The sequence below is a fragment of the Balaenoptera musculus genome, chromosome 17, assembly GCF_009873245.2.
Source record: "Balaenoptera musculus isolate JJ_BM4_2016_0621 chromosome 17, mBalMus1.pri.v3, whole genome shotgun sequence".
NCBI classification, from domain to species: Eukaryota; Metazoa; Chordata; class Mammalia; order Artiodactyla; family Balaenopteridae; genus Balaenoptera; species Balaenoptera musculus.
In genome coordinates this window covers 34,717,084-34,734,900 of record NC_045801.1, presented here as the reverse complement: position 1 = coordinate 34,734,900, position 17,817 = coordinate 34,717,084, and the positions used below count along the sequence as shown (strand labels likewise).

The 17,817-nt window shown below is 35.2% G+C and overlaps 1 protein-coding gene across 1 annotated transcript in view; it reads right to left on the bottom strand.

Annotated features, from left to right (window-relative positions):
• Positions 1 to 6,197: 6,197 nt before the first annotated feature.
• UBR5 (ubiquitin protein ligase E3 component n-recognin 5) overlaps positions 6,198 to 17,817 on the bottom strand; it is a 140,901-nt gene continuing 129,281 nt past the window's right edge. The window contains 8 exon segments of the mRNA XM_036830478.1: positions 6,198 to 6,830; positions 9,665 to 9,750; positions 11,156 to 11,300; positions 12,722 to 12,835; positions 13,221 to 13,376; positions 14,769 to 14,853; positions 15,053 to 15,228; positions 17,304 to 17,364. Coding sequence (XP_036686373.1) covers positions 6,618 to 6,830; positions 9,665 to 9,750; positions 11,156 to 11,300; positions 12,722 to 12,835; positions 13,221 to 13,376; positions 14,769 to 14,853; positions 15,053 to 15,228; positions 17,304 to 17,364 — 1,036 coding nt within the window. The 3' untranslated portion in view covers positions 6,198 to 6,617.

Genomic DNA, 17,817 nt, shown 5'->3' with positions numbered 1-17,817 from the left:
CACTGAAATTCATTTATTCATTCATTTAATAGATATAAACATACTGGGTACTAGAGAGGCAAAGGTTAAGTGAGCCATGATTCTTACTCTTAAGGACCTTACAGACTAGAGGGGGAAATCAAGCAAGCATATGCTGTTCTGGGAGTACAGAGGAGGAGCATCTAAACCAGCTTTGTCAGGATGGAGAGAGAGCTTCTTGGAGAGGTGGCTAAACTGAATTTTTAAGTATGAGTAGAAATAAACCATTCCAAGATGAAGGGCCATGAAGAGAGGGCAGTAAGGTCAAGCATATCTGTACAGGCCTCAAGGTGACAGAGGACATACCCACAGGGGACTGCAAGTCTTTCAGTATAACAAGGGAGCAAGTAGAGATAAGGCTGTGAAGCAGGATGGCATTTGTGAAGGGTCTTATCTTGTTGTGTTAAGGAGTCCTGGACTTTACCTTAAGGGCCATGGGAAATCAATATATTTTAAACAAGTGAGTGAGTGACAGGATTAATATGCATTTTAGAAAGATTGTTCCATCTACATATCAAAGTGGAGCAAAACAACAGAGAAATCAGCTAGTAGGCTGTTGATGTAGGCAAGATGATGGTGACTTAAAGTTAGACAAGGATCTGTAGAGAAATAGGTGAATTCGAGAGATGAGGGTTTAATAATTAGAGGACTTTATGGCTAACTTGAATGTGGGGGTGAAGAAGTTAAGTATGATTCCATGTTTCCAACTTGGGAACTAGATAATTTATTGATTCATAAATTATTTTTGAGCCAGGCACCATTCTAAGCACTGGGCTTAAAAGAAGTAAACAAGGATACAGTTTCTGATGGTCTCTGGTCTTGAGGTCACTGGAGAAGTTAGACAACAAGCGAGTGAACTAGTTTCAGATAATGCATGGACCAAAAATGGTGGGAATTGCACCTGTGCCTCTGAAGCTTTAAAGGTAAAGTCATAGCTGTAGGAAAGCAATGGCTAGGAGTTCTTTGTTATTCTCATGAGCTTTCAGAAGTCTAAGGCATTGTGGTAGCGGAAAAGTGCAGAATGACAAAAATTGTATGAAAATCTTGGTTCTCCTCTTTCACTTTCCCAAATCACTTAAACCTTCAGCTGCTGTACCTTGAAATAATATCAGTAAGTTTTTGCCTCCCTTATTTAATGTTCCAAGGTAGTTCTGCTAAAATTTTATTTAAAAATTAATAGAATAAATCTGTTTTACAATCTTTAAGATGCTTCCAGAAAGTTCATATGATCAAGAAAACTTACATACCTATCCAAGACAAGCTTTTCTCTATCTTGCTTTACTACCTCATTAATTGTAAATAATACAGTAGTTCCGTATCTATTAGAAGCCTTTAAGGAATAAATTATTTCTTTCATTCAACACATATGAGTGCTTACTTTGTTCCAGGCCCTGTATTTCAGGTTACAGAATTTCATTTGACATCCTAAACCTTATCAACTTTGATTGTATCTTTTAAAACAAAATGCATGCTTCTCTGCCGTTTTCCAGTGTATACAGAAGTTTTTAGTGAAATGAATAGTTATCCTGAGCTGAAGTATTGATAAATGTTAGTCTTGGGTGCTCTTTTTGAATTGGATGGGTCTCCTGCCATGTCATCTGTGTAGCAGATACATTGTTTGCAGTATTCAGATTTTCAGACCTGGTACTACCAAATGTTTCTACATTAAATGGCTCCATTCTACTTTTTGAATGTTTGCTAGCTTCCTTGATCCTAATTTGCCACTTCTAATCTGTCGTGAAGCAGAAACCCAATGATCAAAAACATTCTAGGAATCAAAGCCTCTGCTTTCATTATTGTACTTAGATTTTGGTGCCTGTTTTTTGACACAGCTGTTAGGACTATTTTTACTCACTCTTCCCCACCCCAATCCATTTCTTGGTAATTGAGAGGATTCTTATGTTTTTTAGGTGGGCAGAATTCTTAATGAAACATAACACAAATTTAGGTATTTGTTATTTAAAGGTACTAAATAAATGTGTAAAAAACGATCACATAAGCCTTCCATTTCTATAAGCAGTAAACAGTACCTTATGATTTCATTACACAATCTGAAAATTTTTACCTGAGAGCTTGACACTTTGTTTACAAAGTTACTTTCCTAGGGCTAATTCGTAATACTCAAATGTAATCAGAACTATGCCATAATTTTGCAATAGACAGTGCATTTAATCTTCATAGTCAAATTTCATCTTCCCCTTGAAGAAAGCATTTCAAATACACAGCCTGCTCTTTTTCCTGAAGAGTTCCTGCATGTACCTACATGCACTACGTAAAAATACAAACTATTGATTCAAAGAATCCAGTTCAGCAACTAGAAATAATCAAAAATACATTCTGAAAAAGATTCAGAAAATTATTTTACCCATGAAAGACATTTACTATTTTAGAGCAAGCAGCTTGTTACAACTCATGAGAAAACTTGCAGACAAGAAATTAGTTCTTCATTATGTATGGTGCTTTTCATTTTTTAAGACTTAAAAGTAGGTACCATGGTTGATTTTAGAAAATTCCCAGATCTTCAGAGTTCTTACTATCCTCAGGGGAAGTTACTAAAATACAAAAATGTTTTTCTTAGAAATCTTTAGCAAAAAATATATGAATCACTCTGCCTTTTCATAATCAGCCAGACTCTCATTGGAGTATTTCATTATTCTATGACTGTGATATTGTGATTTATAATAAGCAATACATATTTGGTCTTTATCCCCGTTTCTGGTGCAGAGCTCCCCAAACCCTCAGAATTTTCTAAGTGATGAGAACAATGTTGCTTTTGTTATGTTAATGAGGTGACTTTTGGACCACTCATAAGGATGGGGGCTGGTTGCCAGGGGAACCAACCTTGACTGGGTTGGAACTTTCAGTCCCACCCCCGACCTCTATGCAGGGAGAGGGACTGGAGGTTGAATCAATCACCAGTGGTCAATGATTTAATCAATCATACCTGTGAAATGAGGCCTCCATAAAAACCCAGATAGGCAGGGTTCAGAGAGCTTCAGGGTTGGAGATGTGGGGAGAGGACATGGAAACGCCACACCCTTTCCCCATGCTTTGCCCAGTGTTTATCTTCCCTCTGGCTGTTCCTGAGTTACATCCTTTTATAATAAACCAGTGACCTAATAAATAAAATGTTCGAGTTCTGTGAGCCGCTTCAGCAAATTAATCAAACCCAAGGAGAGTCATGGGAACCTCTGATTTATATAGCCAGTCAGAAGTATAGGTAATAACTTGGGCTTGCAACTGGCTTCTTAAGTGGAGGGCAGGTCTTGTGGGACTGAGCCCTTTACCTGTGGAATCTGATGTTATCTCCAGGTAGATAGTGTCAGAATTGAGTTGAACTGTGCATTGCTTGGTGGTATGGGGGAACCTCTCTCCATACACACACACCTACATACTGGAATTGGGTGCTCAGGACCTTTAATGACCAACTCAATTATAATCATATCTTCCACAAAATAGTGTAGCCCAATGTTCAGGAACGCAAGCTCCAGAATGCCTGGAGACATCTCACTTCAGCACTTACCAGCTGTGTAACCTTGAGCAAAATTTTTAATCTGTGTCGAGTTTCCTATCTGTGAGGATGGTAATAGTGCCTATCTCATAGGATAAAATGAAATACAGTAAAGCACTTGACAAACTGCCTAGCACATAGTAAATACTCAATACAAGTAATTAGAGACTTCATGTTTGCAGTGATAACAATCCAGTAATTTTTTTTTGAATCTCATGAGGTAACGTAAGATTCTTTGCTTATATTTAATCCAAGGTATTTTGAAATGAGTAAACACGTCACATTTAAAATACATTTCTACATTAATCAAATGATGTTTAGAGAAGAATTAATCTCTATGTTCATACCTACCTACTTAGGTTAATGTAAACATTGAAAATATTTTCAATCACTACCCAGGCACAGGAGGAAGAACCTAATCCAGGCGTAGATGATTAACAGAATTATCTTTCCATAGGTTTTAAGAAGGAAAGGTTTGGCTCTGGGGCGTTTACCAACAGGGGGCTTTATATTCATGAAAAAAAGGAATGCTCTTTGGGCAGTGTTTCAGAATCACCTGGGATGCTGTTAAGAATAAAGATTTCTGTTCTCTACTTATGAGTTACTGAATCAGAATGTGATTGAGAGGATGAGCAAAGCTCATCTATTAACAAGCACAAGAGAATCACACATTCAGAAGCATAAGAACTACTGCCTCAAGGAAAGATCTCAGCTTGAGTTTAGACCTAGATATTGCTGACTACCTCTAAACACACAAAAATAATATCTTTAGGAGAGAAATCGTATCTTCGGGGGCAAGTACTAAATAGTGAAATTATGCTATTTAAAAATCCTCTCAAGTATGCCCCAGGAAGCCATTTATACTGGGTAGTCTTGATATTCAGATAATTCAGGGGAAAGAAATAAAAGTAGCAAAACTTTGAAAACCTTCAGTAAAGTTCATTCTTGGTCTTCTATTCCTAAATTTGTTTTCAAGTCCATTAGATTTAATCACTAAACAAGACCAAAAGAGAACTTTATTTTACATGACTTTATTTTACATTTAGAACCATTTTATGCTTTACTTAAAAAAAAAAAAAAAAAACTCTGCTTTTGATATTTCTAAAAGCATTTTAACCAAAATTTTGATTTAGGAAGACTTTAAGACATTGTGCATTATTTTAAATACTTTCATTCTTTCAATAACTATTAAAAATAAGTTCACAATTAGGGTTTCAAATGTCCTAATCATATCTAGTTTGCTTTCATTTAATATTTTATCAATTCCATCATGTGCATACAGAAGTTTTTATCTCTTTCAGACACATCGATGAAAATCAGCTCTTACTCTAATTACTATTTCATTTATTCAGAAATAGCATTTAGACATAAAAACCAATGTCTCATTTTGTAAAGTAACCTTTGGTTAATTTACACATCTCATACATCATATGTTGTGTATGTTTTAAGTAATACAATGAATTTCACTACTGTCACTTTAGTTTTTAATACTTATTTTGTCAGCAGGGCTGAAAATATCACATGGTTCAGTCTTCTGAAGGAAGTTATATATATATAACTTATATATATATATATATATATATAAAATAAAGCATAGTGCCTTTGAACATGAAAAACATCCCAAAGGCCAGGAGTCCTATAAAGGAACTGAAAGGTAGGAAAGACTCCAGAGAATTTCTTTCCTCGGTTTTCAGTAGGTAAAGTGACTGGTTTAAGTCACTTTACTGAAGACATGGTGAAGAAAACAGTGTTCCTTATTATGCCATTGAATAAAGCTACTTAAACCACAAGAATTCAGACATAATGGTCCTAAGCTACATAATTAATAGGTCATCAAAAAGAACCTCTCACTTAGTTATCAAATATAAGTGTAGTAACAACTTCCTATGCCAAGTAAGGCTCACTTTACTTCCCCCATTTGTAAAAAGAAAAAGTGGCCTGGCCAGTGCCATTCAGGATTCTCTGCTAACTGTAAAATGTGGACTGATTTTCTTCTGTTTCTTAGAGTCCATGTGTACATTCAGTTCTTTAAATCAAAATTTTTATGCACATAACCGTGTTGGTATATTGCCCTTAGTTTAAAAATGTACAACTACATAAATAAAAACTGTTTCTTCAGTATTACTTGACATTTCTTCTGTAATTTCTTTATTTAAAAAAGTAAATGTAACAAGATACTTAAAAAAGGCTAGATACAAAAGTAGTTAAGCTGCTCACGAACATTTAAAATTTTCCAAAATTTATCTTCAATAATCATGATCTTATAAAACATTTTACAGTTATCAGAAAGTGCCCAGGCTGAGTTTACATAACTGAAATGCCTTAGTACAAATGTCTAGTTAGAACTGAAGTGCAGTACACCTGACTGACTGCTCATTGAAATAGGGATACAAAGGAAAAAAGTTGATTGTGATAAAGTATTGTGCATTGGCCCCCATCATATGTACAAAAAAGTGCCCTCACTCAAATGAACAAATTACATGCAAAATATTAGTGATATCATTTAATATCCTAGAGCTCAATGCAGTCAAACCGCAATAAAAGTGGTTTTTATAGGTAAAAGTGATTTCATCTCTAAGATCTGAATGTTCAGAACTTTTTTTTTTACAAGTTCCATATACATGATACACAATTGCAGCCAACCACAAATTAAACACCATAAAAAAAGTTAAAATGAAAACACAGAACATACTTAATTTTTTATTTTGAAATTCCCTATTCCCTCTATACAAGAACCTTTGCTGAAACACTTTCCACAAAGGCAGCAGTGAATTTTCAGAACATTTTACATTTTTTCCCCTCAGCAAAAAGATAAATCACAGTGTAAATTATGTTGTTCTGCTGTCATCTTTGGCTGGGGTTAGACCCAGAAGTTGTTGACTAGCAAACCATTATAGTGAAATGTTGCTAGTGCTCCTCAGGCCTTTAAGCTACAAACTCAGCAAGGAATGTTTGTTTGCATTTAATCTCTTTAAGGTACCACCACGGGGTGTGACAGCATTAACTTTCATAAACTTTTATAGACAAATGGAAAAAAATCTACAAAATTAGCTAGTAATATTACACAGCAGTACACACTTTTTATACTCTACACAAAACCAAAATTCTTGGTCTTAATGGCGAGTAGCAATTTCTGTTTGAGAATCTGTTTAGAGGAATAGAGTGGGACGTAAAGTCGAGAAATGCAAGTATTTGCAGTAGGAAGATGTTGGTCATCTGGTGGTCTTATTGTGATGGAGGGCATAGGCTGAAATCCTTCTTCACTGGCTGGTAATGATGGACTTGATGTCCAAAAGTAAACCTAAACAGGAGTATAATAATTACAAGTTTGGCTTTTAAAAGATTAACATTCAACCCTTAACTCTGGCAATATATACATAGAGCCCCATTCTTGTGTTAAAACCTACGAAGGGGTATTATTTTGAACTGAGTTTTAAATTTCTTGTATTAAAAAGGAAAGGTTCAGGGTCAGAAGAGAAAAAAATGTCAGTTATGTAGAAAAGTGACTATGTTTCAATGCCTCAGTTTCTCATCTGTAACATGAGGCTATTGGACCAAATGCTCTCTAAGGGCCTTTCCAGTTTCTAAATTCCAGAGCATCTCTTAGTGGGAATAAGGTACAAGGTCTCCAAAAAAGGTTCAAAATTCACAGAGGTTATCAAAGTTATTTTGCATTTTATCTACTAGCAAAACAACCCAGTATTTTCAGTGGTCCATTGTGATACATAATAATTTTATAATAGTTAATTAAGTGTTCAACAGCATCTACTGTACATCAAAATCCATGCAATAAGCCATGTTAACATTTTTAGGGGTTTTTTTCTTTTAGATTTTTTTTTTTTGGTCAGGGGGGAGATGTGGACCATTTTTAAAGTCTTTATTGAATTTGTTACAATATTGCTTCTGCTTTATGTTTTGGTTTTTTGGCCCCGAGGCATGTGGGATCTTAGCTCCCCGACCAGGGATCGAATGCGCACCCCGCGCACTGGAAGGCAAAATCTTAACCACTGGACCGCCAGGGAAGTCCCAACATTGAGTTTTAAAATGCATCTAATTTGTGCAATATAGCATAAATTACTTTTTCTTTAAATATGATAACCAAAGATATACTTTCCTGAAATATTTTCATTAATACATACCATTCCTCACTGATAGTAAGACAGTGCCTATCTCTTAAGGTAAAGCTTTTAAAATCTTGCATTTATAGTGTACAACTAAACAGACAAATATATTCATTATCCCAGAATGACTAGGAAACCTAAACTATTCGTTAAGCATAGTTTTGTGAGAAATCTCATCTAGAATTCTATAGGAGGGAGGCAGGAAAAAAAACCTCTGTGTTTGTTAGGGTCTCCAAAATCTTCAAAAAACTATAAAAGAGCTGGAAGGTACTGTAGAGGTAAAGCTGGCCCAATCTACTCATTTTACAAGTAAAAAAAGAAACTTAATGTAAAGTGTTTCTTCAAGGATAAACGTGATTAACCAGACAGATGACTACATCGCTGGACCTCCAAGAAGTTAGAGGAAGAGAAATAAATACCAGAGGACTTCTCAGAACTTTTACTAGTGACCTGTGACTCTCCAAGGGGGAAATAAACCATGTAGTCTTACCCCACAATCCTGGGACTAATAATTCAAAGGAGAACAGTTTAGGAAACGCTGTTATATTCTGTCCTTGAGACACATAAGGAAAAACCCAACAATATGTGAAGGATAACCTCCCAAAAGGGGAAGGGGACGAGGAGGAGGTAAAAGACACCTTGGTATAACAGGAGTTTAAAGAGTAAAGCTCACAAATTAAAGCTGCTGCTAAGACATTTTGAGGTCCCTACAGAGGGAGATTCTCTCTCACAAAAGACTGAATAGTTAACAGCTTTCTCTTCCAGTAGAAGGCAGAAGAAATGCAGTGAGATTTAACTTGACCGACTGCACTGAGGATGTATTGGTTTTGCTCTGAATCCAAAGATTGACTACAAGAACCCTAATACGCTATCAGGTACTCCTAAAGCCAACAGGGACAGATATGGTGTTAGCATTAGTAGGGACTTTGGGGTTGGTCCACAAGATTGGGAAAGTCCAAGTACATGGAATTATATGGAATCAACCTAGGGAGCAACCTAGGAAACTACCATATGGCTAAGCCAAGAACAAAACCCAGCTGACAGCTAGGACTGCTGGACAACCTGTCTTGCTATAGTGGAGAAATACTGGAAGGAAGGCTCTTGGGGCCATGTAAAGATGAAGGAATGCTAAATGCACGACCCCTTCCCCCCCCCCCCAAAAATATCAATAAGTTACTGCCTGAATTACAGGTAAATTGGAAACTGCAAGTTTTGTGCTTTCGTGCACAAGTAACTTATTTCTCCCTCTCAAATGAAATGGGGGGATATATCTAGAAATTGGATCATTTTTATACATTCCATAAGAGGTCTGGTTTAGAGTATTGAGAACTAAGGCTGCTTCAACAGGGGAAATGTCACAGGGAACTATGAGGAATATGAATAGAAAGGATCTCTGAGATTTTCTGGGTAAGGAATGTCCCTCAAATTTCTACAGGAAAGTCTAGACTGCCTTTCAAGGTTACTGGACAGGTTGACTTGGATATACTCAAGGTTGGACATAGGTTCCACAGACTTGATAGACTTTTCAATATAATCAAAGTTTATATCATCTAATTTATGATTCTAAGTTAATAATAAGTAATAAGATTAAATCAGAGATGTAGTACCCATAATTAAGCTACTCTATTCATAGTATACAGAGCAGTTAAGATACTATTCAAAAATTTTGCAAAGGTTTGCTGCTAGTCAAAAGGATTAAGGATGTAGAAAAGAGGCTGCTAGCATATATAAGCACTATAGGGGGAAAAACATGTCTCAACAATAAGCTGGTATTATCTTCTGGGACTAAGGATAGCATTTTAATAGCTAAGATGTATTTCACTCTGCTTACAGTTTTACTCATACTTCTGTTCTAGAGTAGAGAAACAAAACTGCCTTTTATTTCTGACCTTCAATAATTTTTTTAGCCAAAATTAAAATGACCAACCATTACAAATTGAAAACAAAACGCTGTCATACATAGTATTTAAGGTTTTTACATTTTCTTCTACAAATCTTGTGAAACTTAACTTACAAGATCTTGTCGTTCTGTCATGCTCATCTTCTCTACAATTGACCAGAACCAACGCTTGAACTGCAAGAGCTTCTCAGCGTTTTCTCCTACAAATGAATATAAATTCAATAAATATACTATATCAGTTGTAAAGCAATTATACTCCAATAAAGATGTTAAAAAATATATATATATATACTATATCAGTTATATTTTTAGAATATTACTTCTTATAAAAGTAGGTATAAAATTAAAATTGGGGGGGGGGGGGGCGGGCTAACCCTAACAGAGAAAGTTAGGACCACTTGCATAATGTGTGAAACCTCTAGAGTTCATTAATCAATCCTAATGACCAAGATGACCAAGATAAGAAAAATGAACCACCAGCCTCAAAAATCACATGACTTTAATCCCATCTGTAAGTCATGATTTTTCTCATGACCTTAAACCAGTGCTTCTCAAAGTTTAATGAGTTTACAAATCACTTGGATCGAGATCTTTTTAAAATGCAGATTCTCATTCACTAGGTATGGGGGAAGAAAGGGGAAAGGAACCGGAGATTCTGCATTTCTAAAAAGCTTCCAGATGATGCTGATGCTGCTGATCGGAGGATCATACTTGGAGTGTCTTTAGGTATTTTTTTCCCGCTTCTAAGTTTCTGGTTTGCAAATAAGCCAAGTTCTTATCTCACAGGTATTGAAAATTATATTAATAAGTGGCACAGAAACTACTACGCAATGATCTATACGTTGCCAAGCATGAAGGAAAAACAAGAAAATTTATCCAAATTTAACTTACTATAATTTGGCTGAAGCTGTTTGCAAAATATGAAAAATAAAGGGGAAAAAACTGGTATCTTCACGTATGCAATAATCTTGGACTAGAGTTATAGTCCTCTCAGGAATTTCTTGGAGCTTCCAGTGTTTTATTGTGTAGTCACAGCTAAAAAGTCTATTCCTAGAATATGGGACTTGAAAAGGAAGAGTTGCAACAAATCAAGCACTAAAGATGAATGTTAGTCTAGGATTATCACTACCGCTTGTTATTCTTTCTAGATTCTCCATGTGTTTGTGTGCTCTTATGTCTTTCTAAGTGTGCTTTGGATCCTGTTCTACAAAGCAAACATCATGTAGTCAAATTCTTTAATTAGAGTTTAAGGAACATGAATAGGGAAAGGCCAACAGAATTGTCACATGGATTATTTTTTCTTAATTATTAATAGTTTATAAAAGTCCTTTTCACACAGTTGCTCACAAGGAATTTTTACTTGTATCATACTAAACCATACATTTATTAAAACCTAGAAAAATTAAACAATAAAAGAATTAAGGATGACCTAATGCTAAGCTATCATAGTTCAAACATATCTTAAAATATATATATAAAAACACCTGAGTAATACAGCATTTCCTAAGCCCCTGTAAATATGTAAGAACCAGAAACTCAGAAAACTGACTGACCAAATTATCTATGTAGTTTATTCCTTAAATAAACATTAAAAAAATTTCATACCTGATTCATCATTGAAAGAGGTGAAACTGATCAGCATTTGCACATTAACTTCACCACAGCCATTTACCAGAAGCCTAAAATCTTCTGCTGTTAAGTCTTCTAATGAATTTTTTGGAAGCACATCCAGTAGACCCTTCCTCATTGCCTAGAGGATTTCAAAAATAACCTGTTTATTACTATCAGTACTTCATTTTCTACATAGCATTTATTATTGTTAAAGCCCAATATCTAATTTTAGCAGCCTAAGAATACTAAATAATTCTAAATAATACTAAAAAATTAAGTTCTGTATTTTGAGTTTCTTATTAACAGATTCAAAAGAGTGGCAGAGGGAAAGAAAAAAGGGCTACAGGTTCAAAAGTGAAGGAGTACTGTTACATATCAGGAGTTAACAAAAATAATTTTTTTAATTATGTTAGTAACAGGCTAGTCATTAAGAATAGCTTCAATCTGTCAAACGTGCTATCCTGTCAACATCCTAGGAAGAGTATGATAATGACAAAAACAAACATCCCTGACACAAACCCAAAATCTAGAAGCTTACTGAGAAATTACCATGTGCCAAGAACTGTTCTAAGCACCTTACATATGTTAATTCATTTAATCCTATCCTCATTTTGCAGAGGAGGGAACCAAGGCACAAAATACTTAAGTAGTTTGCTAATGTCATACAGCTAGAGGGGGCTGCAGCCATGATTTGAACCCTGACAGTATGATTCCAGAGCCCACACAGTTATTCCCAGAACAGGGATCAGAAACACTTCATAAACATTCTTCAAGAGGAGAAAGAGCGGGCCTGATGCTGCCCTTTAGAAGAGCCTGATTGGAGGAATGAATGGTCCTTGGTTTTTAGAATTTTCCTTACATTACTAACTGATGTGGCTATTTTGAATGCCTGGGACAATAAACCCTGCTGTACCAGCTTGCCTAGATTATTTGTGCAAAGAAGGTGATTTATGATGAACACGTGTTTTTCCTCAGGGGGGTCTGAACTGCTTACAGGACTGGCCTCCAATAAAAACCCTGGGCACTGTGACTCTTAAGCAGGCTTCCCTAAACACAAACACTGCACATGCATTGCTGTAGTTCACTGCTGGAGGAAGACGTATGTTCTTTGTGACAGCTCATGCCCCCAGAGAGACAACTTTGGAGCCTGTATCTGGATTCCTCCAGACTCTGTCTGATGTACTTTTTTCCCCTTGTGAGAGTCCTTTTGCTATAATAAACCATACCTATGAGTACAACTGCCTCCAAGTCCTAGGAGTTCTTCTAGTGAGTCACCACAGAGAGGTATGGGTGGTTGCAGGACCCCCAAAACAGTAGTCATTTTAGTCCCACAAAGCATCCTTACCAAATCTACTTTCTGATGATTACATGGTTTTTCCAAGTAGTTTTACCCAAAAGAAAGGTCTGGATTCATGTGTAATTTACATTGTATGTAAATTCATTTTGGTTTAAAATTTTTGACCTTTTATAAGCAAGCTGAATACACTGTGAGCTAGTTTAAAACACAGAAGACACAAATAGCCTCATCAGATCAAGTGACATTTTCCAGAAAACACTTACATGTAATGGCTGTTCTGCAACTACCAACATTCTGTGTTCAGCATACTTCCGCACATACTCGTACACATTCTGAGGAGTGACTGGTATATTTACACCATTAGGAATAAGTTCCACCTGTGAAAAATTTAGCAGTGCCATTTAAAAGCAATTTTGTCAAAGCAGTAATAAGTTAACAGTTCATAAAACAATTTCCTAAAAATTTAAAATCTAAAGACAATTCTGTATCTGACAAGTATCTAAGGAATGCAAACATTCTAGGCCTAAGTAACTATAAACTCTTCGACCTCTCAGTCTGTCTCACTCTCCATCTCCTACTGTGTCTTTTATCTCTCTCTCTCTCTCTCTCTCTGTGTGTGTGTGTGTGTGTGTGTGTGTGTCTGTCTGTCTGTCTGTCTGTCTTTCTTGGTCCCTATTTATCTAAATTGTTTTTCTATATGTCAAGCACAACAGACTAACCAAATTCTCCTGCCAGGATCAGAAAACCACACATTTGCTTTACCTGTCCTCCACCCTCTTCTTTACACAGGTCAATTGCAAATGCCAAATCCATCGCTGAGAAAACAGCATCAGCATCTGAACTCTGAGAAGCAAGTATTAGTTGCCGCAAACTCTCATACATCACAGGGTCAAAAAAAGCAAAATCATGCCAATTGACCTAAGAAAGTAATCATATGAAAATCAATTACGAAAGAAACATCTTAACTGAATTCATTAGTAAGTTGAAATCTATGATAAAGAATTTTATCTAATTTGAAGATTATTCTTTATCAGTTTATCTTCCACTAAATATAACTGATCTAAAGAGGTAAAATTTTAATAAGTCTTTGGCTGTGATAAACACATTCAATTTTCAAAGCATGAAAAATATGCATTTTTAAAAAATTTAAAACCAGGAGTATACTAGTTTTTTTTTTTAAGTTGTAAAGTAATTTATTTGTAGAAACCAGCACTAATTATTGCAAAGTGATTATGCCGAGCAACTAACTGGTCCTAAGCTAAATACACATCCTGTTTAGCCTTGACAATAATCATAAAATACAGGTTATTAATTCCAGATGATAAATCTGATGCTCAGAGGAATCCAGTAACTTGCTGAAGGTCACATCATTGGGTTAAACTTGAGTCTATTTGATTCCATAATCTTTTCCATAAACCCTGTTAAAGGCTCAACATTTCTATGTTGCTGAGCTTTCAAGTCCAGTTCTTCTTTCTCTGCACAAGAACATTTTAGCTGGAACACTTTAAGAAGTCAACAGAGTCAGAGTTTTAAAAGAAAAAGAAAAGGAAAAGATATGTATCATAGTATGATATGCTGTAATAACAGAAAATAATATTCACCAATGGGTTTGAGTAAAGAAAGTTATTAACAGACCACAGCTTTAACAATGCTAATCATATCAGATGTGTGTTGTGCATCACTAGAAAAGACTGTAAAATATTTTGTTGTTTTGTGATTATAATTAGTATTATGCATTAATTTAAAGGATGTCGTTTCTCTCCCCCAACCCCGTCGTAAAGGAGTGTACCAGCTGTCAAACTATCAAAACACATAAAGAAAATAAGCTAATTCTGTCACCCAGAGATAATTATCAAGCATGCTATGCTATATTTTCTTACATCCTTTTGTCCCCTCTACCCACCTACATCTTATGTATATTTTTGAAACTGGGAATGCTCCTTTCAATACAATACTACTTCTATTGCCACTACTTACTAGAACTTACTGAGCACTTACTATGTGCCAGGCACTATACTGTTTTCTTTACCATTTTATAAATGGGGAAATATGCCATAAATGTCAAGGGATTTGTCTGCAACAGGATCCAGGTCTGTCAAACCCTCCAAACCCACCTGTGTGTCACCCATTCTTCTATGCTCTCTCCTCCATGTATTCAGATTTTCCCCATGTCATTAAATGTTTAAAAATGATTTATAATGGCTATAATGCTTTAAAATTTAATACTAATTTAATGCTATATATATAATTATTTTATAAAACAAATTTTTTGCAATTGTAAAAGCAGTTAGGTTCATTCAAATCACTTACTTTCCTACCAAGCAACACTTTAATCACATGTCTATTCAATGTGATAGGACATAGTTCATTCTGTAATAGACACAGTCCAAGAATCCTAAAAATAAAAAACAAGCAAATAGTATTTAAATTCAAAAATAATTCTAGAACACATAACACCCCACACATACGTAATATACATAAAATACGTTGAGAAATTTTTATAGTAGAGCATATACACATTTTACAAACTAATATATTTTAGGAAGTCTCATAAACTGAAATTTTTTAAAAATTCAAATACAAGATTATTTTACCTGCCAATGTTTCTGAAACAATTCAACCTTGCTTCTGTGTTTTTGCCAGGCCTTGGAGTATAAAATCCTCTTTTTCCAGGTTGGTAAAACAAAGGGGCATTGTCATCACCATCATCTGTGTCATCTAAATCCATATCTACTACACTTCGACTAGAGCCATGACGCTTTCGGTTTTCCTAATAATAGAGTATCAGAGATTAAGCCCCAAGATTGATTTTATTTATTTGTTTGTTTATATTTTAGTATATGTGTCTACAAGAAAAGGATTATTTTTTATTAAAAAATGCCATTATAACTCTCTTTAGAATTAACAATAATAATAATCCAGATACCCCCTCCAAAAAACTAACAGTAATATTTTTGACATTACCCAAGATTGATTTTTAACAGCAAAACATATGAACTGGTTCTCTATATCACTTAAATATAAAGTTCGATAGGTAAAGCCACATTCATATTCAAATGTAAATAAATTTAATTCATTCTTTCAGAATTGTGATATACACAGCTTGTGCCTGTTAACTTCTCTATCCATTTAAGTAAAATTACTTAATGAAACTCTGGTAGCTTCTTTCACCTTGATTCCTTAAATATATTTTCCTTGGATATAGAATTCTGGATTGACAATTCTAAAAGCACTTTAAGGATGATGCTCTCTGTTGTCTTCTGGCCTTCACAGTTTCTGATAAGAAAGCCACTGCCTTTCAAATCACTGTTTATCTATATGTAAGGCACTATTCTTTGCTTCCTTATTAGTTTTACAGCAGCTTGATTATGTATCTAGACACAGTTTTCTTTCAGTTTATCCTTTTTAGGGTTCATTGACCTCCTTGAATCTATAAATCTATGTCTTGCATCAAATTTGGGAAGTTTTCAGCTATTATTTCTTCAAATATTTTCCTGTAACAATCTCGTTCTCCTCTTCTGGGTACTCCAAATGACATGCATGTTTGATACGGTCCAACAGGTCTCTGAAAACTGTTGTTTGTTTGACATCTTTTCTCCTTCTGTTCTTCAGAAGGGATCGTTTCTATCTATCTTCAAACTGACTGGTGAATTTTCCTCCGTCATCTTTGTTCTGCTATTGACCTATTCAGTGAATTTTTTCTTTCATACATTGTACTTTCTCAAATTTTCCCTTGGTTCTCTAGTTTCTATTTCTCTGTTGTGAACCTCTACCTTTCCATTCATTTGTGTTTATTTACCTTTATCTCACAGAACATGAGATAATGTCTCTGATAATTCCAACAAGTGGGTCATCTCAAGGCTAGCATCTATTGGTTCTTTTCCCAGGAGAATTAGTGAGTCTCTGTTGGTTCTTTGTATGTTGAATAATTCTGGAGTGTATCCTGGACATGTTGAATACTAAGTTGTGAAACTCTGGGTTTTGTTAAAATGATATGGAGAATGTTGATGTTTTTTGGCTTTGGTAGGCAATAACCTGGTTATGTTCAGCTTGGAAGTGTCATCTTCTGTGTGCAGTGGTTCCATTACCAATTAAGTTTTCAAAGCCTTTTAATTATATTATTGGGTCTGCCCCGCATATGCACCATATGGGATAGTCTGGGACTTGGACAGTGGATTATACTATAGTTTATTTCTTAAAGCATGTACTACCTTCCAGTTAAGACGGAGTAATGGGGACCAGTTTTACTGTCCTGCCTGAAACAATGCTTCAAAATAACAGTTTTTCAAATTTTGACTTCCCTCCAATCAGTGTGCTGTTGTTTACTTTTCAGAATCCTCAAGCAGTTCCTTTTTGTATTTTGTCCAGAGTCTTTAGTTGTAGTCAGTGAAAGAGATAAGATTATATCTTGGCTGGCACTGAAATTCTCAGGTAGCTTACAAATTGAAATACATCATGCACTTTTAAAAAAGCCTTCTTACTGCTATACCGTATGTCACATTTTCTCTGGATCTCTGCTGCTTAATTGAGGAAGGAGACCTAGGAATCCATAGGACTGCTCTCCTTCTCTGATATTAATTAATGACATCTCTAATTTAAGCTTAATTCAGCCTGTGCTCAAGTGGAGGCAGCCAGTGAGTGGGGTTACACTGAACCCTATCTCAACCAGTCTTATTACTTGATTCTGTATATGACACCTTTATACTTACCTTTGCTTTTCCCTCTACTGTAATCAAGCATTTTACTTACAAAGACATAGTTTCTTTGTAAATATGCTTTCCTCTCCCTTCTGTAACTTAAATTCCAAGTGCTTATTATTAGCACATGTACAAAAACATCCCTTACCTGTACCTTTTCTGAGGAGTCTAATAACCCAAGATCCAGGATACTATCAGCTCCATTTTCCCTAAAAACAAACAAACAACCTTTCACATTTCAGATAACTGAAATTCTAGAATTTAGTGTAGAGAAAACCATATGCATTTAAATTTATAAGAATATATAAATATCTAGGACACTTACTAGTCTTAATGCAGTTCTAGGAACAGAAATGTCAATAATATACACAAAAACACAGGATGCTACATGTATGATCCAAGACAATGAACTAAAGGCTACCTGATTTAAGACAAAATAAATGCAGTCTTCATAGGGGTACTGAAACTTGAGCTCAGGGGAAGCATTGTAAAAGAACAGAAAAATGTTCAGAAAGCAACCCCAATAGCAATCAAATGCTCTAGGGTATTTAATTATTCTAGAATACTAATAAATTCACTGTTCAATCCATAAAGCCAGGTGAAAGCAGTCAATATTATATATTCTTGCATTCAATAGAAAACACTTCTAAATTAGCAACCCT